The 26541-nt window shown below is 43.2% G+C and overlaps 1 protein-coding gene across 1 annotated transcript; it reads left to right on the top strand.

Annotated features, from left to right (window-relative positions):
• Window positions 1-3640: 3640 nt before the first annotated feature.
• Window positions 3641-25933, top strand: MRPS18A (mitochondrial ribosomal protein S18A). The gene is made up of 6 exons (XM_062489213.1): window positions 3641-3740; window positions 3911-3942; window positions 7362-7466; window positions 15320-15443; window positions 16238-16304; window positions 24956-25933. The coding sequence occupies exons 1-6, from the start codon at window positions 3641-3643 to the stop codon at window positions 25098-25100; spliced, it is 573 nt and encodes a 190-aa protein (XP_062345197.1). The 3' UTR covers window positions 25101-25933.
• Window positions 25934-26541: the final 608 nt, after the last annotated feature.

The raw sequence follows: 26541 nt of genomic DNA, 5'->3' as shown, positions 1-26541 counted from the left end.
ACCTGCACTGACCCCTTCTGGAAAGCACCAAGAATGTACCATTGGAAACAAACCTGCTCTGGTCCTGGGGGTGCGTGTGGGAACTACTTGACCTAATAGCTTTTTCCATCTTGATTCCTATGACTTTTAATCATGTTTGGTTGGAACAACTTCAGCCTTCAGAAGCTATTTGCATGGGTAAGCTCTGGAGCAAATATACAAGTCATCCATTAACATCCAGCAGACCAGAAAAGGCTCACAGGACCAGAGAAGTTTCTTTGTAGATGGAAACAGATACACTAATACATTACAAGAAAAACAGCAAAACACAGTCCATTTTCAGATGAGATTATAACACAAATTAGTATGAAAAGAAAAATGAAGCCTTACAGAACATCTACAATGTGTAATCCCAAAGCAGTTCAAACAAGAGAATACAATTTCTTTGAGAACAGTCCCATAAAATCTCTGGAGGCCATGAGCAGTTAGGGCCTAAGTTTCTCAACTAAAATATGGTACTTCCTTGCTCCTGACCAGATCCACATTTGGGAGCACAGGTTTAATTTTTACTCAAAAGGAGAAGGACTAATTCTTCAATGGCCAGTGACATCCTGTTCTGCTCCTTGGAAACATCCAGTTCTCTCTAAACTGGATGACCCACCACAGTGCTGACAAATCACAGACCACAGCTGAACCAGCTTACAGAAAGAAAATCACTTTCTTCTCTCTCATGTACAGGGACATAATATTCAGGGCTATATTTCTTCCTCCCTGAACACAAGTGCTTGATGAAATAAACACATTCAAAAATTATCTGCAAGAAATCAGAAATATGTCAAATTTCCAAATTTGGAAGTAAATTATGGGCTTCAACTCAAATTGGCAAATGCTTTGTTTTTCTCCTTGGGACTTGATGGTGTGCACTGCTAAAGTTGCAGAAATACTCACAAGACAAAAAAAAACTCAGGAGAAAAGACAAATGGCTCAACCCAAGCATGCAAGTTTTTAAGAATGCAACAGTCTTTCTTCTTTGCATTAAATTATTTGTCACTTAACTTTAGAGACAGCATTTGTTTGAAGGTGAGGCAAGCAAGTGGAGTACTTAGTGCATTTGAACTATCACCATGTCACTGGTCTCTTTCTGTCTGACAAAAGCCACACTGCTGTTTAAGCATCTGCTTCAAAAGTCCCATGACATGTAGAAATTTTTGAACAGCCACTAATCCTCTGTCTACACAACTTTACTATGGTGAGCAAGCACCGCACTTATCAACCGTTGAGTTCCATCCCATAAAGAAAGCCATCCCTTAAGTTTTCCCAATCACAAGAGGCAACAAAGCCAGCAGAATAAATTGCATTTAAGTCATTGAATAAACTCTTCTGTAAGGCTGTTTCTTCCCCCAGGATAAAACTCACTTTATAAAGAAAAAAAAAACAACAACCAACTCATAATATTGTGACTTCACCACTGTGCCCAGTAATGTTCTTTCTCCTCATAAAGAAATAATTCCCAGACTGGATGGCAGTAAATATTTTGTTTGGCTCTTATGATTAAGCTTTTGGACAAGTTGAAAATCACCCTGCTTCTAGAAATCATTATATAGCATAAAGCGGTGAGAGAGGAGGAGGAGGTCTCTTCCGGCAAGCATTCTTACTCAATTTGTTCTCTGAATAAATAGGATGGCCCTGCTTTCACTGCTCGGCATAAAGCACAAGAGTCTGGACAGAAGCCCTGCCTTCATTCCCACTTCTTCGGAAAGTCCCAGAGTTGAGGGCTTAGATCTGCCACAGAGATTTGCAAAGTAGACTGTAACATGAAGCAAGTGTAACACACAAGAGGAAGGCAGTGGAGGGACCTCCTGGGACAGGGAGATCAAATTATGTTTTAAATAAATTTTACATTTATGTTGCAGTTTACATTTTGCACCACATTTTAGATACAAACTCATAAAAACATACAGAATGTCTTGGATGAGCACCGTTGACCAGTGATGGAACAGAATAACATGAATGCCCATCAGTGTCCATGATTCACAAGTGATTTTAATTTACTCTGTTAGTTTTCACTTTCTGAATTTTTTTTAAAGAGTTGAAATGACAGAAAACAAACAAGCACTTGGAGAAACTCCATGAATGACCTTTGCTCTCAAGTACAGTTCAACTCAAAGTTCAACTCACAAAGATGCAGCATTACCATCTAAGACAAATTGTTGGTATCTGAAACCCCAGGGGACTATGCGGGTCTGAGCACGCATCTCTAGGCTACCTTCCACTAAAGGCAGGTGTAAGAAGTCAAGCAATGAGCTATGCTAAGAAAGATGATGGGAAAAGTAATCTCTCAGCAGCCTTTAAACTGTTGAGGGGATGTGATATTAAAAAAAAATGGAAAGTGTTTAAACTACACTGTTTGCAAGAGTTACAGCCTGGCAACACACTGCTTCAAACTGTCACCGGCTGAAAGGCACAAAGTGCTGCAGGAACAGGCAGGAAACTCAGGATCCCTGGAACGTACGGATTTGATAATAGTGATTTGAAACAAATCCCTTCCCTGAATACCACAGCTGGCCTGAAACCTCTCTTGATGTGGGAGGCACTCCAGAGCCCATCCAAACAGAGGATCCATATAGTTGAAGCAAAACCACATCTCAGCCTTCCCTCACTGGAGAGCTAGATTTAGGAGCTGTGGCAGGAGTGTAGCTCGGGCTTCCACAGCATAAAGGCATCACTACCTCTAGGTTTACCTCCATCCTCCTAAACATGAGCCAGCCTGTGCCCAGGTGGCCAAGGAGGCCGACGGCATCCTGGCCTGGATCAGCAATAGTGTGGCCAGCAGGACCAGGGCAGGGATTGTCCCCCTGTACTCAGCACAGGTGAAGCCACCACACCTTGAGTGCTGTGTCAATGTCCCCACACTGCGAGGACATGGAGGTGCTGGAGTGCCCAGAGAAGGGACACAGAGCTGGGGAAGGGTCTGGAGCACAAGTCCTATAAGGAACGGCTGACGGAGGCCGAGGGTGCTTAGGCTGGACGAGGCTCAGGGGAGACCTTATCACTCTACAACTCCCCAAAGGAGCAGGCCAGGATTAGCCTCTTCTCCCTGCAACCAGTGCTGGGACAAGAGGACACAGTCTCAGGCTGGGGCAGGGGAGGCTCAGGTTGGACAGCTGGAGGAATTCCTCTAGAAAAAGAGTGATTCGACACTGGAATGTACCACCGGAGCAGTGCTGGAGTCACCATCCCTGGAGGTGTTGAAGGAAAGACTGCATGTGGCACTCAGCGCCACTGTCCAGTTCCCATGGTGGTGGTGTTCAGTCACGGGTTGGACTCGATGACCTCAGAGGTCTTTTCCAACCGAGATGAACTGGTGATGCTGTGATCCCAAGATGATAACGACCGCCAAAAATCCCAAACCCCCAAATAAACCAACCAACCAACAAAAAAAAACTAGGAAAACCCAAGCCAAGTACTAACCACAATAAACTTAAACGAAAACAGTGAGAACCACCACCCCGCGGAGAAGAGCCGCCTCCCCCCCGCTCTGGCCCTCGGGCGAGGGGCAGGGGAGGACGCGCCCCGAAATGGCGGCGGCAGCACCGCCCCCCCCCACCCCCCCGTTCCCCGCCGGCGGAAGAGGCGGGACGGCAGCGCCGGCCCCGGCAAGATGGCGGCGCCCAGCCTGCTGCGCGGGACGCTGCGGCGGATCTTCTCCGGGATCCTGGGGAACAGCTGGGCCGCGCCGCCGGCCCGAGCCCTCCGCCAGGGTGAGTCCGGAGGGGGCTCCGCACGGCCCCGCGCCCCGTTGCCTCTCCGCTGTCTCGGAGAGATGGTTGCGGTCACTGTAATTCGTCCACTGCCCCCCTCCCCCAAAATGCTACTTCTTTCAGGCTGCACGGGTCTCATTTTGGCTTCCCGTCTCGTTTTTCTTTTGCAGTCGTGGAGGTGACTGAAGGCAACACGACCACAGTAAGTCCCTGCACCCCTTTTCCTTGGTAGTTGCCTTCGCCGTAGCTTCTCCCTCCTTCAGCTATGTGTGTGTCCGTGCCCTACTCCCCAACAAGTAAAGGGAAAAAGGGGGCGCTTGTCTACTTGAAAGACCCCTCAGGGTGTGAAGGCAGAGCCAAGGTAGGAGTTTGTTGAGAGTGCAGGTAAGCAGTGGAGGGTTTGGCTGCTGAAGGATAGGATCGTCACCCTGTTGCTGGTGACAAGTGTCTCCAGTCAGAGCCACTCATGAGCAACAAAGCCCTCGCCGCAGCCCCGGGAAAGTCGGAAACCCTGACCAGGGGGTTCAGGATCTAAAACTCTAGAGGCCGTTCTTAAGACAGCTTCGTTTCCTAAACTGGAGCCATCTGGCATCTTCTTGAGTGTGGACAGGCACAAGGGGGAATTGCCAGTGGCTTTGTTACTGGCAGTGCCGTGCGGCATTGCAGGACGTGTCCATACGGTCTGCATGCCACACACGTGTCATGCCTTTGAACTGTGTTATGTTTGTTAACCACAGTGGGTGCCATACTGACTTCAGGTGATACAAAGCTTCCATCTTGTAACACATGTGGTTAAATATAATTTTAAGTAAAAAGGGTTTTCTTAAAGGAAGACCTTAAGTACTAAAGGAAAACTGCTCCTGGAAAGGAAACAGAAGTTTTGAAGTAACTGATAAAGAAGAGCATCTTCTTAGCTGCAGTTTAAGACAGGAAGGAATAGAATTTTGCCTAGTTAGCACCATCTAACCTGTTGTACTTTTATCAAGACAATTGTCATTTATTAGATGTGCTGAAATTACTGAAGGGGAAAGGAGATTGCATTATTCTGCTCACATTGCATATAGCAGTAGCACTGTATGCCTTGGTCAGAGAGAGACAGAGAGATAACACAGATGTATGTATATATATATATGATGAGGAGAATGAAGGAGGAATTTGGGAATAGCTAGAAGAGAGTGCACTTAAATGTTAATCTGTATATACGTAAATAATAAGGAGATGGACTGTTTTGCTTGCTGATGAAAGAGACAAAAACCTGCTTGCTCATACCTTTGAAACTCTTAACTATTTTTGTCAGAAATATGCATTTTGTTGTATTTGTGTTAGTGGGCATTGTCATGTCTGAAACAAACCTGTGTGAAGCAGATAACTTATACTCTATTTGAAATTACCTATCTATAAATATCTTGCAAACTGCCATGTATTTTATGTCATAAGACTGTCAATAAAAAATAAGTTTAAGGTGTGACAGTAGGTATGATGGAAAGCATCTATTTCTTGCCTCCAAGTGCCAAACTACTAATCTTTGCCCAGAAACCTGAAGAGAAGAGCTTGCAAGTGTGACCTGAAGTTGGTTTAACCAAAATAAGAGGGGAAAGTGCACACCAATAAAACACACTCAGTGGATTGCTGTATTTTCCACTCAGTCAATTTCAAAAGGGATGTAAATTATATTCTCAAAAGTCCAAAACATTAACTGAAGCTTGAAGTAGAAAAAGTAAGTGTAAAATTAGCAAAGCCCTTTATGAAAATAACTTTTCCCAGAGATCTAGATATATTTGCTGTGTAATATCCTAGCATCAGTGGGGAATCCATCAATGCCCCTAGATGAGGAAAATTTTGTCAAAAATGGTGTAAATTGACAAAACAAAGGGCTGATATGTTTCTCAGTGTATCCTTTGCATATCACTGCATTTATCCTGCCAATTTTACGTTGGTCTTCCCTGAATCCATCTTTCTCTGCTCATCTTTCTGTGTCCTCGTTTTTAATCAGTATTGAAGGAAGTGTTTGATGTGGACCAATTAATAAATCCCAGAAAAATACAGATTTCATCAGCATACTGAGAATGTGGAGCCCCTACACTCCCTCTTAGTTGTTTAACGGAAAAATAACGACTGAGTGGATTGACAGTAGAGAAATCTTCAGCAGCTGGAAAATAATTGACAAAACTTGTACACTGAAATTTATCTCAAGAAAAATTGATGTTGACAGCATTCTGAATATTTATTTCTAAGATGGAATTACAGTCACAGTACAGTCTGAAGCCAGACTGGCAAGAATCAAAACCAGATATACCAGCTTCCCTGAAAATAACTTTACTGATTAGTAGAAAATGAGATACAGGCCTACATCTTATATTCATAGTTAAGTATTTGTTTTTGTCAAACTGGCTGTTGTACTTCTGGGGAGAGGAATCTTACTTAAAAATTGACAATTCTGTCTGAGGTACTGAGATGCTTAAACTACAGGAAATGTACCTGTTTCCATTTTATTATCAGAAAGGCAGAAATCTGGCATATGAAATAGTTCTGTGAGTTCAGCTGGATTCCAGCTTCCTATGCTCACTTATAGGAAAGGTCATGCTTTTCTCTTCCCAGGCTTTCAGGCAAAGAACCTGATGGTTTCTTAAAAGTAACCTTGCATTCCACCCAGGTTTTCATTTCAAACTCTGGTGCTTGCACTCTTTGAGGCTGACAGTTGGTGTTCATAATCTTCTTTTAATCTTAATTTGAGCAGAAGAAACTCCAAAATATCTTGGAGAAAAAAATAGCTTAGTTTTATTGTCCCTTCTGCTTATTCAGGTACAATTTGAGATAGCTCTTGCTTCTATTAGTAAGTCCTCAAAAAAGAAAAAAAATGACAAATGCAGATATAGATACTTTGCATTTCTAACACATCTGTGATTAGGAAACAAATTTGTCAAGTTTTTCCTTTACACATGTTGCTTGTGAGAAATTTGATTATTAGATCTCACCACTTTATAGTGATGTAGAAAAGATAATTTTATAATCTCGTAAAAGAATTGTTCAGAGAATTAAACTGGATAAAATATAGGTATTATAAAATAAATCACATAAACATTTCCCAACTATCCTTTCTTCTATTTAAATTTTGCTCAGAGTTTTCCCTGCTGGTGATTTATAATCCAGCAAGCCCCCTGCATGTTTTCAACTATAACATGCATCTGCTATTCTGTGACATTCTCGTATTCCCAGAAAAATAAAGAAAGTTACTTTAAAGCTTTTGGCTAAAGGGCCTCTACGCTTTCAAGGCACGGTGTTTCAAAAGAGTACTGCAATAAATGGAATTCAGGTGAAAATGAGAACTTCATACTGACTGTTAACTAGTTTACATTTAAAAAAACATGCACAATAATTTGCCAAGGGGTTTTCTGCGCCGTTTGAATTTGTCCTTCTCCCCACAGTCTGTGGCATAAGCATGCCAAAGGGCTTGTTGTATCTATATAAAAGTGAGTTGAATGATGCAGATACTCTTCCTCTTACATCCACACAGAACTGGTCAATGTACTATGGACTTGATGAAAAGTATTCCTCAAGTCACAGGTGTGGGTAGAACTGTAAGGTGTGCCTGATCATTACATGCTTTGAATTATTTCCTAGATTGAAGGGAGAATTATAGAGGAGGCTGAAGCACCACCTCCTCCAAACCCCTCTGGCCAGTGTCCCATCTGTCGCTGGAACCTGAAGCATAAGTACGATTATGTGGTAAGTTTAACGAAGAAGTTCCCCCAGTCCTCATCCCTAGACAAGAATTGCTCTCCTACCTACCTACCCTACTACCTGCCCCCTCATCTTTTCCTGGGTGTAGTAAAGGTACTTGACTCCAGCTCTGCTTCTTTTGGGTGCAGCAAGAGCCTCCTATACAGTAGTTGTTTGCCTTGGCTGATGGTGTTCCTGGGAAAAAGGATGAGCTTTTATTAAATGGGAGATTTGGAATTACTCCCATGGCCACCTGATGTGAAAAGGCCGTATAGTTCTTCTGTGCCCAGCTACCTTTCACCATTGCACTTCCCAGAGAATAAAACTGGAATGTAGCATTTGGTCAGTGGATACAGGCCTAACTCCAGAGAGTCCAGAAGACTTGACTAGGTCAATTATATGACTTCAAGCACTATGATTTTTCATTTGTCATTGTCCACTAAGCTAAGAACTGTTTCATACAGCTTTTAAAACTCTTCATGAGTATGAAGGAGAGCATACATGTTTACTTAACTTGCAAGAGAGAAAACAGGTTTTATTCAAGCATTTTGCAGGAAATGCTAATGAGATGTTTATTAACTAATGTGGGGATAACTGACGCTAAACCTAGAATATGGGAAGGAAATCCTGTAGTGCTTTAAAACAAAAGCATGACAGTCACGAACACTTCAGAATAAGAAGCGTGATATGGCAGATGCAGGATGTAACTTTACAAGAGGTCATTCAAACACAGAGTTTACAAAAGGACTGATCCCCATAGCATGCTCAAAACCCAGCACTGGAATTAGAAAAGAAGAAAACCAGACAGGAACATGCTGTTACTAAGATAAGGCAACAGAAAACTCAGAATAAGCTAATGTCAATAGGATTAGAGAGGGCAATACAAATACATTGGAGAAAAAGAAATGTTTGTGAGAAAGTCCATTAATGAGAAGAGAAGGGGACTGAAAGCCACATTGGTTGCAAAATGACCGAGCTGCTCGTGTGTAGTCCTAGTGCACACATGCAAAGGAAAAATTAAGTTTTAATATCTGTATATTGATGGCAATCTGCAAATGTAAAATAAGACGGGAAAAAAATACAGAAATAACTTAAGCATTGAATTAGGTACAGACCAGCAGGCCTGGATTGCATGTTACCTCAAGGTCTTGAAGGAATTAGCTAATAAATACATTGCTTCACTCACAGGATTTTTTAAAGCATGAAAAAAAAAAATCCTAAGGCATCTCCAAATGGTTTGAAAACTGCAAGTGACATACTAAGTAGATAAGAGAGGAAGGAGAATGATGCTGGTAAATAAAACATTGCAAATTCCAAAGAAAAGGTATCAGCTAGGAGTAACAGCAAATAACCTGTTGGATAGGAATAATTAAGACTCATTAATTTTGGAGAATATGAGTATGTCTATAGTACCAGACAAAATACTTGCAGCTACTCCAGGCAGGTGAAACAACAGATGTGAGGTGTAAATAAAATAATGTTTAATGTCTTTCAAAGCCTGTATTGCAGAAATGGAGGCATCTAGAATCTAGTCTTGTCAGTGATCCTTGCTCAGGCTGGGTGCAATATTAAGCAGTGAAATAAGTTGGGAGCAGGGGAATACTTAGTGTTTTCTGTCGGGATTTCTCAACAACATGGGAAACCTGGAAATACAATGAATTTGCAGATTATGGTAAATTAGGTGAAATGACAAATACCATTAAGGTTTGTAAAGTACTACAAACCCAGATCATGTCTGTTTTGTGTTGCCTCTTTGCATTTCTTTTTCATGATTGCTGAATTGTGTAGTGATCAAAACCAACTAGTTACTTACTTTGGAAAATACTTTTTAAGGGTTTGTATCACTTTATGTGACTTCTAAATGCAAGAAGTAAACAGCATCATTAAACTCGGTAATTCTAGAGATTTACAGAAAGCATTCCATGAGTCACACATTAACAACCCTTGAGAAACTATAAACTGATGTTCAGGGATGAAATAAGTTATGGCACTAGATTACATCTTGGAAATTTATATATAGACTTACATAGACTCAGTTCCTGCTGCCGTGTATGGCAGAAAACTCCACTGAGTATCTGGAGAGATAATCCATCAAGAACCAAAGAAGTTTTAGTGTGGTTCTGTAGAGTCTTAGTTCTAGAATTTGAAATTGGTCACAACAGACAGTGTGAAACATGAGTTTTACATGTGTTTGTAGAATGAACTAAGTTGCGAGTTTTCTTCTACGCTTCACTTTGATTCTTAGATCTTGATTTCTGCTGTTCAGTAAGGAGGCAAGAGAAAACTAAATGTGAAGAGAGATTCTGCAGCCAGTCTTGAGAATCATTGCTGAGATAATTTCTAAGAAATTGTGGTGCTGAGAGACAATCTAGGAACATGTCCATTTCAGCTGTCCCATAGATTTTGAATGCATATGCATCTGATGTGGATATATCCAATACTCCCTCTGGACAAAAAGCTAAAGAGAGCAGTGTGAACCGGTATTTTGGAATTGTAGAAGTTTCTTACCTCATATTAAGAAGTTTCCCTCTGTTGGGCCAATGAGAACTAGGAGAAGTTCAAGTTCTGGAGTAGACCACTTCTCTGGTTGTGTAAGTCCTTTATGTTTTTTGAATGCTTTGTATCAGCTACAAATTTTCAGGATTTTGAATGTTAAGGTGAATAAAAATCTCCATTTTCTACACTAAAGCTCTCTCTGCTATTTAATTCTTTGCTGTAGCCATGATGAGTAGCAGAATCTTGAGATGCTTAAGTACCAAAGTGCAGGCATTTAACTCTGTGGTCAGTTAAAACAGTGGGACAGTTTTCTTACTGATGGTTAATTGTCCTAAATTGTGTAAATTGGGAGCAGCTATTTTTGTTGAAGATACAGCCTAGTTCATACAGCATAACCTATAAACTAAGTTTGGTGAGAGGTTGGAATAGATGGTGGTTCCTTTGAGATTGATAAGCTGAGATCAGTCGGTTGCACAGAAGGGAAAGTGTGAGCTTTTTTGCTTGGGACGCTTGTAATTGGGCTGAATGAGGCACTATGAAAAGGGAAGTGTTGAATTAGCCCCTGAGGGAGTTGAGTAATATGACCTCACAGGACTTTCCTTTTGTCATGTGCAACTAGCACAGTCTAAAGTAGTGGCATAATGAGTTACTCTGGCTGTCAGAGAACTGGGGGACCAGTGTCTCCAGAGTCATTAATCAACTGAACAGGCATTGTGAACACTAGCAGGTCATGATTCCAACCTGCCTCAGCTGTGGTGCAGAGGGCTGCAGTTGTCTTTGCCAGTTCAATCCTGATCCTCTGCTGTGGCTCAGGGTAACAGAGCTTAAGATATAAATTCCCACAGTTTGTGGTCTCCATGTGTCTGTCTGTCTGTGAAACTGAGATCTCAGTTAATTTTTTTTCGTATCCATTGGAGATAAAAAAATTATTTTGGTCATTGTATGGATGCAACTGGATTGAAATCTGCAACTATGTTTGCAAAATGTGTGGAGAATGGTGTACAGCTCCCTAGGAGTAAGGGAGAAAAGAAAAACTAGATTCTTGTAAAACAGGAAATAATGACTGGCAGACTTGTCTGATACAGCCCAGTAGTAATTTGGCTGCACAGAGAGAACCGTTCCTGTGGTAAATGAAAGTTTTAATGAATCACGTCTCAGTCAAGAATCCTGCTTTTCAAAGTGTCTGCAGATATTAAAATGCAGGTGCCTCTACATTTTGGTTACCATCTATTCACAAGAATGTGTGGTGTATAGTGCTCCATCTAGCAAATTTGTCCAGCCCTTTTAGTAGTGGAGGCTAAACTTGTTTTTCGTTTCCCCCCCTTATCCACTTCAAACATCATTAGTTTGAGTAGGCAGTAAATATGTCATCTTGCTTTGGCAACAGTTAGGGGAAACCGAGCTGCAAGCTTTGCCTATTAGCCCTAGATTAATTCACTCCAAGTTGTTTTCATCAAATGCTGCAGATTACAGGGGTGGGAATCTGGGTCCAGCCTCATGGGAGCTGTCCAGTGATTAAAGCAAATCCACAGTTACAGGCTTGGCTGTCCACTAGCACAAAATGTGAATTTCATAGAACATGACGGCACCATGAGAACTTGCCAGACATATTTTTTAATTTGACTGCTCCACGTACTTGTTCACTTCCCTCCACAGCTGCCCCATGAAGTTGGCTGTACCTGTCTGCTTTCTCCCAGTGGTAAGATACATCTGTGTGAATACTCTGGGAGAGGCACCTGGCCTGTAAACTGTGGGGAATCTTCAGAAATGGACAAACCTTTGGTCAAGTGTGCAGCATTTTAAGCCAAGCAGCATGAGTGTAATTTGGAGCTGTAGCAGCTGGGACATGACTGATGATTTCAGTCAAAAAATGACTGCCACACCAGGGTGTTGGTCAGTTGGTGACACTGTTGGTCAGAGATGATAACAGAGGACAGATTTTGTTGTTTTGTGTTTTTTTTCCCCCACAGGAGAAAACAAAATATTATCTCCGTTTGCTTCCCACCACCCCCCTTTGCATGGAAACATTTGATAACAAGCCTGTAACTCCATGAGGTGTGGTGGTAATATGAGAAATCACTTGGACCACACACACACCCTTCACAGGAGTGTGTGGCCTACTTAGGCTTTCATGGCTGTAGAGGCTGAAACCACCTCAAACTTGCCATCAGCTCTCTTTGTCCTCGCCTCCACAGAGTAATGCGGCAGGCTAGTAGCAAAGTCATGCACGTTTTTATCTTTCTAGTCACTTGGAGTTGAACAGCCCTTTTTTCACTGAGGGAAGTGGTATGTGCTAAATGGCAAAGGGAGCTGTGGGTGATTTGAAGATCCAGGCAAGTAAAGAAGAGGAAAAAGGGGGATGGAGCCTTGCTCTGGTTTCCTGAATCCAATCCAGTGTATTTCAGGAGTGGTAAAAAGTCAGTGCCTTTGGACTGTCTGGCTGGCCTCCATCAGTTTCTACCCAGTGCAGCTGGCACCATCTGGTCCCTTGGTTGCTGTTCTCCTTGGCAGGGCCATGTTTTAGCTTGGCTAAAGGACACTCTGCTTCTCTTTTAACCATCGATGGCCTCCCAAGAATGTGCTGCTAGTTGCTCAGCTGGGATTTTCTCCTTCTTTGGATGCAGCATCTGTAGGGTGCCTCATAAGTCATTTCGTATCAGTGAGACATTAAAGTCAGTGTCTAAATGTCAGTGGGCCTACATGACATGCCATGTTTTCAAAGGAGCTGGATATGAAAATCAGTCTGAACATGTTGACTATAGACAAGTGAATGTAGAAAGAAAGCCAGTTATGGGAAGAGAGAAGTTGCATGTCGTGATGATATTAGTGAGGATGGTATTGATTGGGGTGGGGTTGGAGAGTGGGAAGGGCAAAGACAAACTACAAAACCCCCAAACAAATAAAACCCCTCAACATTTTGTCCATAACACTTGTAACCACAATTTTTTAAAATGGAATCAATTTTTAAAAAGGTTAGAAAGTAGGAACCTGTGAACTGCTGACCTATCAGCCTCACCTCTGTGCCTAGGAAGATGATGGAACATCCTCCTAGAAGCTGTGCTACAGCACATGGATGACAGAGAAGATTCACCAAGGGCAAGTCCTGCCTGACCAACCCAGTAGCCTTTGGTGATGGAGTGACTCTATCAGTGGACAAGGGAAGGCTTCAGATGTCATTTATCTGGACTTCTGTAAAGCCTTTGACATGGTCCCCACAATATCTTTCTTTCTAAATTGGAGAGAGATAGACTCAACGGCTGGACTGTTAGATGCATGAGGAGTTGGTTTGGATAGTCACATCCAGAGAGTAGCAGTCAACTGCTCAGAGTCTGATAGACATCAGTGAGAAGTGGTGTACCTCAGGGGTCCTTACTGGGGACCAGTTCTATTTAGTACCTTCGTTAATGACATAGGCAAAGGGATTGAGTGCACCTTTGTCAGGTTTGCAGATGACACACCTTAAGGGCAGGATGCCATCCGAGTGAACCTGGACAAGTTCAAGAAGTGGGGCTGTGGGAATTCCATGCAGTTTAACAACAGCAAGTGCAAGGTTCTGCACCTGGGTCAGCGCAGCCCCCGGTATCAAGACAGGCTGGGGATTAACAGATGGAGAGCAGCCCTGAGGAGAAGGACTTGCTGGTGGATGAGAGGCTGGACATGACCCGGCAATGTGCATGCACAGGCCAGAAACCCAATTCTATCTGAGCTGCATCAAACAGAGGGTGGCCAGCAGGGCAAGGGAAAGGATGCACTCAATGGTCTTTAAGGTCCCTTCCGACCCAAACCATTCTACAATTCTATGACAGCATCTGCCAGAATCTGTCATTACCAGAAGGGTGTCCTAAATTCCAGCAGTCCCCTAGACAGCTTGAACTGGTCTTGTGCAGTGGGGGTGGGTGAATAATTCCTAGTTAGCTAGATTTCTGAATACTCACTTTATATTCATGCATGATTATTTACTTTTGCAGGACCAGTAAATGAAGGTAGGAATGCTCCAGGGAGCTCTTTGTAAAACAGCAAGGATGGGGGTTAGGAGCAGGTCTGTGAACAGGCAGTCAGGGTCACCCAACATGAAAAGCAACAAATACTCTTTGTTCTTGCTTTTGCCCTGGCCGGGGGGTGCAAAATTCTGCCATGCCTCGTTTGAACCTGCTCTGTCCAAATGCTCGTCCCTGCAGCCTGCAGGCAGCCTCTGCATGGTCCTGCTGCCTCAGCTAGGAACATACTTAGAAGAGTAATGGAGAAGTAAACTCTAAACCAGCAACAAGTCTTTCAGCAGAAGGGGAAAAGATAAGTGCCAAGTCTCTAGAGGCTCTTTGGGCCAACTTATGCTGATGTCAGAATGTCAAGGGTGCCTGCTTATATTGGCCTGAGGGGTACCTTTGCACTGGTGTTTTGTGTGGAAATGGAGAGCATGGATCTTAGTCCTGGGCTGTTGTACTGTGTACAGTTAATGAGACACTGGTGCAACAGCTGTTGCTGCTGTGTTTAAAAATTTGTCATTCCAGCCCTGTGATACTATCTGATCCTAGAGATCCCTTTAATTTTGTTTTTATTAAGAGGCCTGCTTTACATTTCTAGAGTTTTTAATTGTAAAGGTCAACAGCAGTGTAGTCTAAATGATTCTTGAATCACAGACAAGTCCTCAGCATGCTTCAAGTGCTCCTTTCATCCACCATGACTGTCACAGCCCTATCTAATGCACACACAGGAAGGACTGAGTGCAGCAATTTATCCTATTAGTCCTTACTCATCAGCACATATTCTTTTCTTACGTAAAGCTTCCTCATGCAAGATCTTGGACCATTTCCCTGCTCTCCACCCTTCCAGAGAGACCTGAGGGAAGCTCCACCATGGGAAACTAGATAAAAGTTTGAGGAGTAGATAGCAGAGAACAGTCCTCCTCTGAGGAACAAGGAGGGGGTCAGAGGTGATCTAACATATCTGTGAACTTCAGGACAGCAGCTGTGATGGCATTTCAAGTTGTGTAAACAATATCCATCTGTAGGTCTTGTGTAACTCTGCCTGAGTACCTAAGACACATTATCTTAGCAAGAATCTTGGAGCAAGTAGTGAAACAGTGAAGGAGCGGGGATTGCAGCTGACATCATGTGTTTACACTAGTGAAGTCAGGGGAAGACTCAAACCATCTGAGTGACCTTACTGAGCTAAACTGGCAGGCAGTGACAACAAGAAAAACCCACTTGTTGTCAAGCTGCAGACAAAATGCGTAGGAAGGAATAATTGTTTTGTTTTACATTGTTTTGAGTTCTGTACACAACGCAAGGCTCAGCACAACACCTGCAGTCACAGCAGTGGAGGTAGCTGGGGTACTGATGGTTTTGCTCTTCTCTCTTCCTCAGGATGTCTTGCTGCTGAGTCAGTTTATCCGTTCAGATGGAGGGATGCTGCCACGAAGAGTCACAGGCCTCTGCTTGGAGGAGCACAAGAAGGTTGCTGTCTGTGTGCAGATGGCTCACCGTGCAGGTACATAGCTCTGCCAGAGACAACCCCTGACTGTAGGGTACCTATTGAACCCCTTGAGAGGGGTCTCCTGCCCAATTGGTGTAGTTCAGTGAGATGTCATTGTCCAGTCACCCAGCAAACTCATTACAGTCCAAATGCTGGGACAGGGTGATGGAACAGAGTCCACTTGTTCTGCTTTCTCTGTGTCCTTGACAGCATTTATCCCCATAGATGAGACTGTCATTGCAGAAAGATCTGGGAAGCGGCTCAGTCTCCAGTAAATAATGATTAAACACCTACTTCTGAAATTACTTGATTTATCTAAGCTTGACCTAATCCATTAGTAACATGCAGCTCTACCATCTGCCATATGATGACTTTTTTACTTTTCCCTGGGAGTGGGACCCAGGTTGACGCAGTCAAGAATATTGTGCTGGTCTTTATGTCTGGTACCTGAGTTGTATCCATGTTACATGGACTGAGAATTTTAATAGTCAGATTTTCCATCCTGGAGATGGAATCTGATTGGACACAGGTCCCCCTGTCCTCTTCAAAAGCCTTTGTGATGAGCCCCAGTGACAGTGTCTTTGGTGCGTATTTCCTCCCTATATCCAGCACAACTTCCCAGCTTCTCTGGCTGGGATGCAGGTTCAGCAGTGACTGAAGATAAAATCCCATTTCTACTGCACTTGAGGTTTTGTTGTGCTGTCCCAGTAGTGACCCAGTTTGCTTGGCTTATGAGGTGTAATGTGACTTGTGAATGCAATAGAAGCAAAGAGACACTGCAAAATATCTCACATCTTTTTCTGTTTCAGGTTTGTTGCCAAACCACAGGCCTCCACTTCCTGAAGGGCATATTCCCAAGAAACCCAAGCTGAACAGGTGAACAGTCTTGTCTTTCCAAGTTTCTCTTTTTCAGGAATAAATTGGAAAGTGAAAAGTAGTGAAGTGCTACTGGGTGAGAAATGACTTAGGCAGCAGGATTCATAAAGAGTACTCAGCATTTTGGAGAAGATCTGTCATGATATTCTCTTGGCAGTCTTTTAAGGACAAGTCGTATCTCATATAAACCATTTATTCAAACAAGATTAAAACTGCCACACATGTTAGAGTCTGCCTGCCCTTTCTCAGCTGTGCTCACCTCCTCATCACTTAGAATCAGTAGGGCAGTCACAGGAGAATGCCACAGATGGGAATCACAGCACCACAGAGTAGCTGAGGTTGGAAGAGGTCTCTGAAGATTATCTAGTTCAAGCTCCCCACTTAAGTAGAGTCACCTAGAGCCACTTACTCAGAACTATGTCCAGCCAGGTTTTGAGTATATCCAAGGATAGACCTTCCCCAGATTCTTCTGAGGGCAGCTTGTTCCAGAGAACCAGCCTCATACAAGACAGCGTTCTCTTATATTCAGACAGAATTTCTTTTTTAATTTGTGCCCATTGCCTCTTGTCCTGTCACTGGGCACCAGTGACTGGGGACAGCCCACCCCTCCTTCTTTACACTCTCCCTTCAGGTACTTAGGAACATTGGTAAGACCTTACTGAACCATCTTTTCTCCAGGCTGAGCAGTGCATTCTGTCTTAGCCTTTTTAGCCCCCAACAGCAGGAGGGTGCCCTGGCAGTGATACCAGCAGTGAGGGTGGGGGGTGCTGAGCAGCCAGCAGGGGCCCATCACAGGCCCTTACCTTCTGCCCCATCCCATTTTCCTCCAGTCAGCGATTTGCCCTCTGCCTGCCCTTCCTATGCAACTTGAGTCTCTTCCCCCTCCCCAGCCTTTGATGGGCGAAGGGAAAGCCTGCAGCCACCTCCTGCTCTGTGCTGGGCACTTGGAGGTGCTAATCCCCTGTTTATAACCTCACACTCTGTTTCCATGGGGATGTCAGAGCAGTGTATGAACCTCGCATTAGCAAACCGTGGGGTTACCAAAGGCCATGGGGCTGTTGCTGGGAGAGCTTAGGCTGCAAGGCTGAGGATGGCTGGAGACTCCTGCATTTCAGGTCTGGCTCTACAGTCAGATTTGAGGCTTGATTTGGAGATTTGAGAGAAGCTCTTGGAAATGCTGGCAGGCTGCATAATGGGTATCAGTGAGGGTCAAATCAGACAACTCTACATTTCATGCAGCCCTGTAGTCATGAGATACTTCAACTGTAATAACTTCTTCCTTGTGTCTTACAAGTCTTGAGGATTCTTTAGTATGTGTCTTATCTGGCAGCTGTGGGGTGGAGCACATTATCTTGTCAGGATTCGCATTGTGACCCTGAGTAGCAGGTTGAGACTGGAAATGGTAAATGCAGTATCTTGCTGGAATCACACCAGAACTCCAGATCTGATGCCCTGACTCTTACAAATTGTTCTATAGACCTTTAGTAAGAACAAAGGATGCCTACCTCCGGATACATTCCACATGCAAGTATGGGGTGCTACGCCTCTAAATTAATTAAATGGGAGACTACTGCATTGCTTGCCCCTCCCTACACTACCCTTGTTTTTCTCTTCCCAAAGAGGGAATATAGTAGGCCCAGTGGAAGCAATTTAGAAAAAGACAGCAGAGCTGTTTTCAGAACATATGGACTAGCATTGAAGCAGGCAAACTTTGGGTTCTGAGTGGAGACAAGAGAATAGGATCAAGAAATGGGATTGAAAGTTTTGGTGGTGGGGCTGACACTGTACAAATGAGTCCCAAGAGCTAGGACAAAGTGTAAGAGTAGTTCAGGAGTGTTCTCCTGGTCCCTCATGATACTGTCTTCTCAGCCTGCTGGAAAGGGAAAACTGTGTGTTGAAGCCTTGCAAAATATTGGCCATTCTGTATGAATTTTGACTGTGTGGACCCCAACCTGTACTTCCCTCGTTGCTCTCTGGAGCAGTAGCTAGCATGACATAAGGCAGGAGTTACAAATTGCTTCCTTCCTCTACCCTGAAGTGCACCCACATGCTGAATGACTGGAGTGATTTAGCCGGTACTTATTTTGGGAATAAAGCCAGAGGTCTTATCAGAAGTTTCCCACATAAATGACTTGTCCAAGCTTACCTTGACTTTGCCTCTGTACTTGTTTCCAAAGCTTCCTGTAAGTCTGCAGTAACTTGGGAAGCACTCAACCTGTGGTGCTGCCAAATGCAAGTAAGCTGACGGGAGAAAAGGGGCAGAAGTGGGCTTGAACTTTGGAGTGGAACAAGCTGCCTTGTTCAATGCCATCAGAACGTGTCTGGGTCATCCTCTAAACGTGTAATATCAGGGCTATTCACCTGACCTAGCTTGTTCCTTCACTGTGCTTATGTATACTGGATTTTTAAGTGACAGTTCAAGAAGGGATCAACAGGACCTAAAGAGAGCCTATTATAGCAGGCAGTGCATTACACAGTTAAGTGATGTATTTTCCAAATCTTCGTGCTTCATCTCTTTTTGAGATCACTGTATTGGCTGTTCTAGCCATCTTTACCACTCTGCTCAGATGAGAGGTAGCTGTGCCTTTCTGCACTGCTGCTACATCCCTGGCAATATCAACAGTGAGAAAATGAGATGCCTCATAATATGTTTGGGCCCCTTGTTAAAGCTTTTCCTAGACAGAAACACAGTTAAGGTAAGCAATCTGTTGTATGTCTCTATACTCTGAATGGAGAAAGTTTTCAGTTTTGTAAAGGAAGGGCTTCTGAGAAGTGATTGTCTACTCCAGATGTTACCTCACACACTTCTGTGGGAATTTGTAGTGTCTGGGAACTGCCTGCCATCTTACACTGAGCTGAAGAATGTTTTACTCATGGTAGAGCTCTTGACATACTACACCATCAGCTGTAGAATGACAGGACAAAAGCCTAAGATAGCCTTAGGGACTGATTCCACACACACTACCTGAGACTGAAGAGAATTCATCACCTCATTGTGAAGTGGGAGTCACAGCCCAGTGCCTCTACCATGATACTGACCTGAGCGTTGAATTACTGTGTATAGACTCAGAGCAGCAACCCCAGCCTGGCTGAAATCTGGCAGATTACTTCATTTGGATGAGCGATCCCTTTCATTTTTTTCCTCTGTGGCAAAGTTCTGGTTGTTGCTCTGTGTGGCCAGGCTTCTTCCTCCAAGGCTGTGTCAGTATTTTTGAGGGCAGCTTCATTGGTTGCCGAAAGAGGGACAAATGAGCCTGATGAAAAATGGATTGTCCCTTAGACAATGTACAGGCCAGCTGCACGGGAGGAATGCTACAGATCCTGGGCAAAGGTACTAAGGAAGTATATAAAGGAGCTGCATTAATGTATATTTTTCAAAGCACTAAAAAAAAAGCTGTTCCTCAGCTATTTTTTTTACTGCAGTTGTGGCTGTCTTGGCCAGAATGTTTGGCCCATGTCACTGTCACCGTGATTAAAGTGAGCCTGCTTCGAATCCAAAGAGTCTGGCATGCACTGGCTAGCACCTAGCTGGGATTAAAAGGTATCATGCCACCATATGGAACTATCAGCAAACTGCCTTGTTTTAACAAGGGTCAGGGGTGCTGACATGCCACTGATTTAGTGCTATGAAGTGTGGATTTATCATGCAGAACCCCTCTGCCTCTCAAGAAGGTGCTCTTCTGGTACTTACTCAATGATGTTTTCCAAAAACCAGAATTCCTGCTCTGTTTTCTGAACTGGTTGTACTATCTCAATTGTACAAACTTTGGACATTCCCTTCTACATGCCCCAAATTTCTCTGCAAGGAGAGGATTTCCTTGCTTTGCACTGGGTCATTTGGCAGCTGGCTTTCCTCTACCTACTCCATCTCCTTTTCCTGTTTCCAGTACTGGAATTCAAGAAGAGCAGAACGCTTTGAGAACATCTGACCTGCAAATCCTGCCTTGTACTTGATTATACAGCTTTCTAGCATAGTATGGAACATTCATCTATGATGTAATGTAACACAGAGGAGGAGATTGGGAACTGCAAAAGAAGGCATAACATGGAAGTGAAATGCTAAGCTTTGTAGTCCTGAGGAGATGTATAAGAACATGTTGTGGTCAGAATTCAACTGGGGAGCATTCCATATCTCCCTCTTCTCTCCCCTGCAGTTGGGACACTGTCCAGGTGAGACTTGCCGTGGTATTTCTCATTTCTTGGACTTCAGTTCTTTGCCTTTTTTCTTTCTGCCTGATTTGTTTTTGATAGTGATAGCTCATGAATGTTACCAATTAACTGCTTTACTAGCTATGCTTCTTTTGAAGGAATGGCCATAGGAGTAACATATGTCATCCATGAACTCTTGAGTCTCATGTCCTCACCTTCTCTTATGTATCATTTTTCTGCAGAAGCTGGACATTGAAAACAAATGAAGTTTACCCTGTCAATGCAGAATTACTCCCTTCAGTTCATTTTCCTCATGTCTGGCCCAGTCTGGGGCTTTCACTCTATACAGGGGACCATTTCACAAGTAAATTTGTCTTGCAGCCAAGGATTGTTCCTTCATACTCAGCCTGTATTCTCCCTTTCGAAACTTCCTGCTGTTATTTCTCCATTTGTTCATGCTCCAGCCTGGCATGTTCCAGTTAAGTGCTGCAGCAACAAAATATTTTCACTAGCCTATGAGGCTGAGGTTCTAAGCGATTTCACCAACATTGTGTAGGGTGACAAACTGTTCCCATACTCCAGACTCATGTGTGTGCAGGCTACCACACACCAGAACCACTTGGGAAACAGTCAAGCTCAGCTGTAGGTCAGACTTCTTCCTTTCAGTAATGGAAACCTGAATAGCTCAGCAGTTTTCTTTTCAGGATGGAGGTTTCTCATGGAAAATGTGGACTAACAGTCTATCCAGAACAGTCACTGAATTCAAGACAGCATCTAGATGCTCTTTTAATATGAATATAGCACTCATGTTCTTCTGGCAGGTCCAAAGTATTGGTTAAAACACAACTCTGGGAAGTTGTTCCCTATCCAAAAGGACTAGGCGATATCACAGGTTCCCTGGCTCTGGGGTCTGTCAGCAAGAGGTGCTGTAAGATTATGGAGTACTTGATTTTGAGTCCTCAGTTTCCACTCCATTTCCAGCTTCCTACTGGAAGAGCATAACTTGGCACAGATAGTACCCAAGTCAATCCTTCCTCCATCACCTGAACTGGAGGAGTTTCTCTGTGTTAAGCAGGAGACAGGCTCCCTACAAATTCCTCATGAATTACAAAGTTCTCAGGCTCTGTGGACATCTCTTGTCCCTGGGAGCAGAATCTGGTTTCCCTGACATCAGGATTTCTCTCCAGCAGCATGTGGTTCCTCTCATCTGCATGGAAACTGTGCTGTGCATAGCATGTGTATTCAAAAGTCAAGAGCCAGAGCGGCTGCAGGTGAGCAAAGCCAAGAGGTGTCCTGGGAAGGGATGTGGCAGGGAGGAGGCAGTCTTGCCAGCACTTTGATCGAGTGCTTCCTGCAGTCTGTAGTCCTCTGCCTTCTGCTCTTAATCCAGACAAAAGCCATATTGAAAAAATTCAGTGAGGGTTCAGAAGTTCAGGCTTGAACTGTACCAATATGGTCTTTGCTTGAGCTGTGTATGTGGTTTTCCCATTTCCCTTACCCTGCACCTGGAAGCCTTGTGCCTACTCTTAGGTCTAAAGTGGCAGCCTCCAAGTGGGAAGGTCTGCCCACTGAATAGAATCTATGAAAGCTGACTTCCACATGCTACAGAGATTTTAGGCTATTACAATGGCTGCAGGTGAATCAACCTCAGTTGTTTCCATCCTGATTGTATCTTGCCTTTTCCCATCAGGGAAATCCCACCAGGGTTCCCATCACACTTTATCCAAACTACTCATTTGTGCACTTGGAGTCTAGGAATTCTTGTTCTTGCTCAGGACCCCACCATACTCAAGGGAGCAGGCAGAGCCCCTAGGGGAGTCACAGTTCCCAAGACTGGCAGTTCTGTCCCCCTTGACAAGAGTGGGAGCTCTGAAGTGTCAGGGTAGGACACTGCAGACCAGCCGCATTTCGCTTCCACCTGAAGGGTCTGTCTTGACAACCTTCAACTACTTGAGAAAATTCAAACACTCTGCCAGTGTGTGTTTGTAGATGATTATAAAAACTCCCCAAGGAAAGCCTTGTTAGATACAATGATAAGTAGGGAGACTTGGCTAGAAAAGCATGTACCCTACCTTACATGGATGGCAGAGTTTGCAGGAAAGTCCTGTGTGCTGGGCTTTGAAGTTCTCCTGTGTCCTGTGTGAGTTTTGTGGATTGTTTTTACTCACAGGAAAAAAAAAAAAAAAACAAGCCCAGATCTGTGAAATCTGTAGGAAATTGAGTTTAGTCAGAGAGGAGAAGGAACTCTGTAGACTGACTGCTCCCAGGAATCAGGCTTTTGCACTGCTGAATCAAGGTAAAAAAAAAAAAAAAAAAAAAAAAAAAAAGAGGCAGCAAACAAAATAGGACAAGTTTGAGTTTGGGACAAAGCAAGTATTAAAAGCCCTAAAAGCAAATGTGCTCCAGGAAGGGAAAGCGTCCAAATGTCTGTTTCAGCTAACAATGAAAAGCCCCAGCCTGCAGTCCCCAAAGGAAGCCAAAAGCCTGGACCAGAGGGCTGGATTAGACCTGCTCAAAAGAGAAATAACAAAAGCTTTAAAATCAGGCCATTACTAAATCCTCCTTCCTATGCAGAATTGGGGTGTGCACTTCCAGCCCCCACACAGAAACAGAGGGATTTCTTAAAAAGCCACTGTCTGTCTAAACCTGCATACAACATTGATGTGTATCTGACATTCACACATTCACTTCTCTCCCAGTGAGATCATTTATTATCACAGGAGCACTTTCCCGTAATTGTGTGGACACGTGACCAGAATTGCACTTGGCATGTTGATGCATTAAAACAGTTTGGGATTTTTTTTCCCCTCCTTTTCTGTAAGTGTAGTCTTGCAATACCAAAATTTTTGCTATGGCACCCCCCCTTGCAGTGAGTGAAATATGAAAAGGAAGACCTAGCCCATGTGCTCATCTCATACCCTTACAGCTTCTCCCAAAAGAGCTGCCTTGCAATGGTCCTTTGCCAGATTCCAAACTGGAGGCCGGCATTTGGTCTCTCTGAACTCCCCTTGCATGTGAGATTAGAGACAGGAAAGTCTCTCTTACTTCCTGCCCCATGCTGTTATGTAAGGGAATCCACTAATGCACTAGCATAGCATTACAGGTCACAAGGGATGAGTTTAATAAATGTGTAGGAAAACAAGTGGCTGGATCTTGCTATGTTGTCACCCAGACCCCTCCTGCTGGTGCTCGTAGGTGTTTTATGTCACAAACTCCTGAAAGCAAAGTATTTTGAAAGTGGCTTGGTTTCAGAGGTGGAAAGCTCCACATGTGATTCATTTTTCAGTTTGTGCTGTTAGGGCATACTGAGGAAGAAAAGTGCTAAACTGCTGTTATGCAGTCTGTAGCTGCCTGGCATAGCAGGTTTCTTTTGTAGTTCTCAGAAATGTGCCAAATGCCTTCAAACAAATGTATTACATCATCTCTGTCCAAAGTTCTTAATATCTCAAATTTGCACGATGCAAATAAAAGGTAACAAAGCTCTTTGTGGGGAGGATGAGTGATTGAGGTTACATTAAGATCATGGGATTACTCAACAGAGGCATGCAAACATCACTGGACAAAGTTTATCAGTCTCTTCCAAATTCTAATTTGTTGGAGCATTGTTTGTGCAGATTATGCTAAGGTTTTACTTTGGATCTTTATTGTCTGAAAAGACTCCTCTTTCTCTAAGGACCTCTATTCCCTCTCTACTGGTAGCAAAAGATTTAAATCCTAACAAAACTCCAGGCCACCCAGCCACAGGGTAAGATTTCCAGTAACTGATTCTGGATCTGAAATCCCCTGCCTGTTTGCAAAGCCAAGTCTAAAACTTCAAATGGTAAAAAGCAAAGAATATTTGCCAGACACTGCTCATCACAGAGGATTGCAGTTGTGATGATAATTCCATTTTAATACCTCTTACACTGTAGGTGCTGACTTCCTGCACTAGCAAGCTGCAACAGTATTGTACAGTGTTCTAGAGAACACTAGAGCAAATTTGGACATATAGAAATACAAGACTGAGTTAGAAACCCATTGCGTGCAGAAGTAATAACTAATTATTCCCCCAAAGTAAATGTATTCATTTTTAGAAGCTTTCTCACAGAATTTAGCCTTTGTAATTAGTTTACCTTATTGAGACCAGCTGTTGAAATAACACTTCCCCTAGAGGCTGGATGCATTCATTCTTGGACTTAGCTGCAATGAACGGATTTGGCACTCCAGTTTAGCTGCAGGTGGACAACTTGCCAGCAGCCTAGAGACTACACCTGATTTGTTTTGTGAAACTGGAAGTCAAGCAGGTGCCAGTGTTCGGTAGAGACATGAGCTTAGAAATTCAAAAACAAACTAAAACTCCTTTCTAGTGATCCCTTCTGAATTGAGGGAGCTCTACTCACAGTTATTCCTTTTATAAAGAGGCATGTTAGGGAAGTAAAGGCTATAGTGCCTTGCTTCTGCTTCAGTTGGAAGTTTCTCAGGGATCAGTCTCAAACTGAAATGTGTTTGTGTTTTTTTGACAGGTACCTGACCCGCTGGCCTATCAGATCTGCAAAGCCCATTTGGAAGAGGGGCCCTAAGTGGTGCAAAAAGCCCTATGCAGTTGGACACCCTTTGCTGAAGGATAACGTCAAATATACACAAAAGCCTCTCTGTTTAAACCACTAGTGGCCAGAACTAGCATAGTCAGTAAGCACATTTTCCACTGTTCTGCTGGGTTTTTTTTCCAAGTTTGTCAGTATCTCCCAAGTTTCTTACTCCAGAATTGCCTTTAGTACTCTATATTGTGTCCATCTGTGATCTTTTCCTCTAGGAAAATACAAAAGCCATCAAAGCAAAGTTCAGTGTGCTGGATAATTTGACAAAAGCAAGGGGCAGTGACTTCTACCTCAAAGCCAGAAAGGATCTGTAGGCTTTTGTTTCTTTATGTTCCACAAAAGGGTTTGGAAAAGGATGCTTCCTTCTCTTCCCAGCAGTGAGTGGTGTTTCCCCATTAACGTGTGTTTCAACTCAGATTTGCCTCATTTGGGCTTTTGTACCTGTGACACAGGTGGAAGAAGAATTTCTCTGCAGCACTGTATTTTCTCAGCAGTAACAGAAATTGTTAATGACTCCTGAAATGATTTTTTATTATCATCTGTACTACCCCTAATTTTCAGCAGAACACCTGTGGCATTGGCAAACAGGTGTGTGTCTTAATGTCCCCTTAAGAATTCTTGGCTTATGCTTCACTCCTGAATCTGGCAAATACACAATGTGGACATCCTTGATGACTGCCTGTTTCTTTTTTTTTTCCCCTGGCAAATAAATTTTTCATAAATCTTCCTTGTCAATCATATGGTTGCTTACTGTGATAGTTTGGAACTGATTGTCTAACTTGGAACTAAAATGTCCCACCGTTTCTCTCCCTTGTGTAATACACATACAGATCTTCCACCTACTGACCACTGCTAATTATGGGCCTGGTATGAAAGGTTCATTAAATTTATCATGGTCATTACTGTTTTGGCTTCATTTCTTTGGTATTTGTCTGTGGGCTGCAAATCAATACAGAATTTTTAAGGAATACCATGCCACTTAACCTTGTATTGCTTTTATTGGAATCATCTGCTAATACCATCAGCATGGACAGGAAAAAAAAGGTAAGGATAAATCTGTGTTATCCAGGAAATTACATTAGATGTAAATGGTTCTTTTTAGTCTTATGTTGTGAAATGAAAGACCCAGATTCAGCCCCTTGAGCTGGCCAAGACCTTTTGCTTTGGGAGACAGAGCCAAGACTTCATTACCATACTGAGATAAAATCTCTGGCTGACTGTTTGTTTTATAAAGCTTTGAAAGCTACAGCCCTTCAGAAAGGAAAATATTTTCCTTTATTCTTATACATACAGAAATTACTCTGTCTTCTAGCCCAGGTAGCTCTTCTCAGTGAGCTTTGCTAATGGAAAAGTCACTGGATTAAACCATTGTCTTGAGATGAACCTAAATAAGCACACTTTTCAAGACCAGGTGATGCGCACAGCTATTTTTTCCTTACAGTTTCATGACATAAGATGGAAAGACCCCTTTAATTTTGGTGAAATCTTAACATCCGAAATGCAAAATACTC

The sequence above is a fragment of the Cinclus cinclus genome, chromosome 3 (genome assembly GCF_963662255.1).
Source record: "Cinclus cinclus chromosome 3, bCinCin1.1, whole genome shotgun sequence".
In the NCBI taxonomy this organism is placed as follows: Eukaryota; Metazoa; Chordata; class Aves; order Passeriformes; family Cinclidae; genus Cinclus; species Cinclus cinclus.
This window is presented reverse-complemented; position numbering and strand designations above follow the sequence as displayed.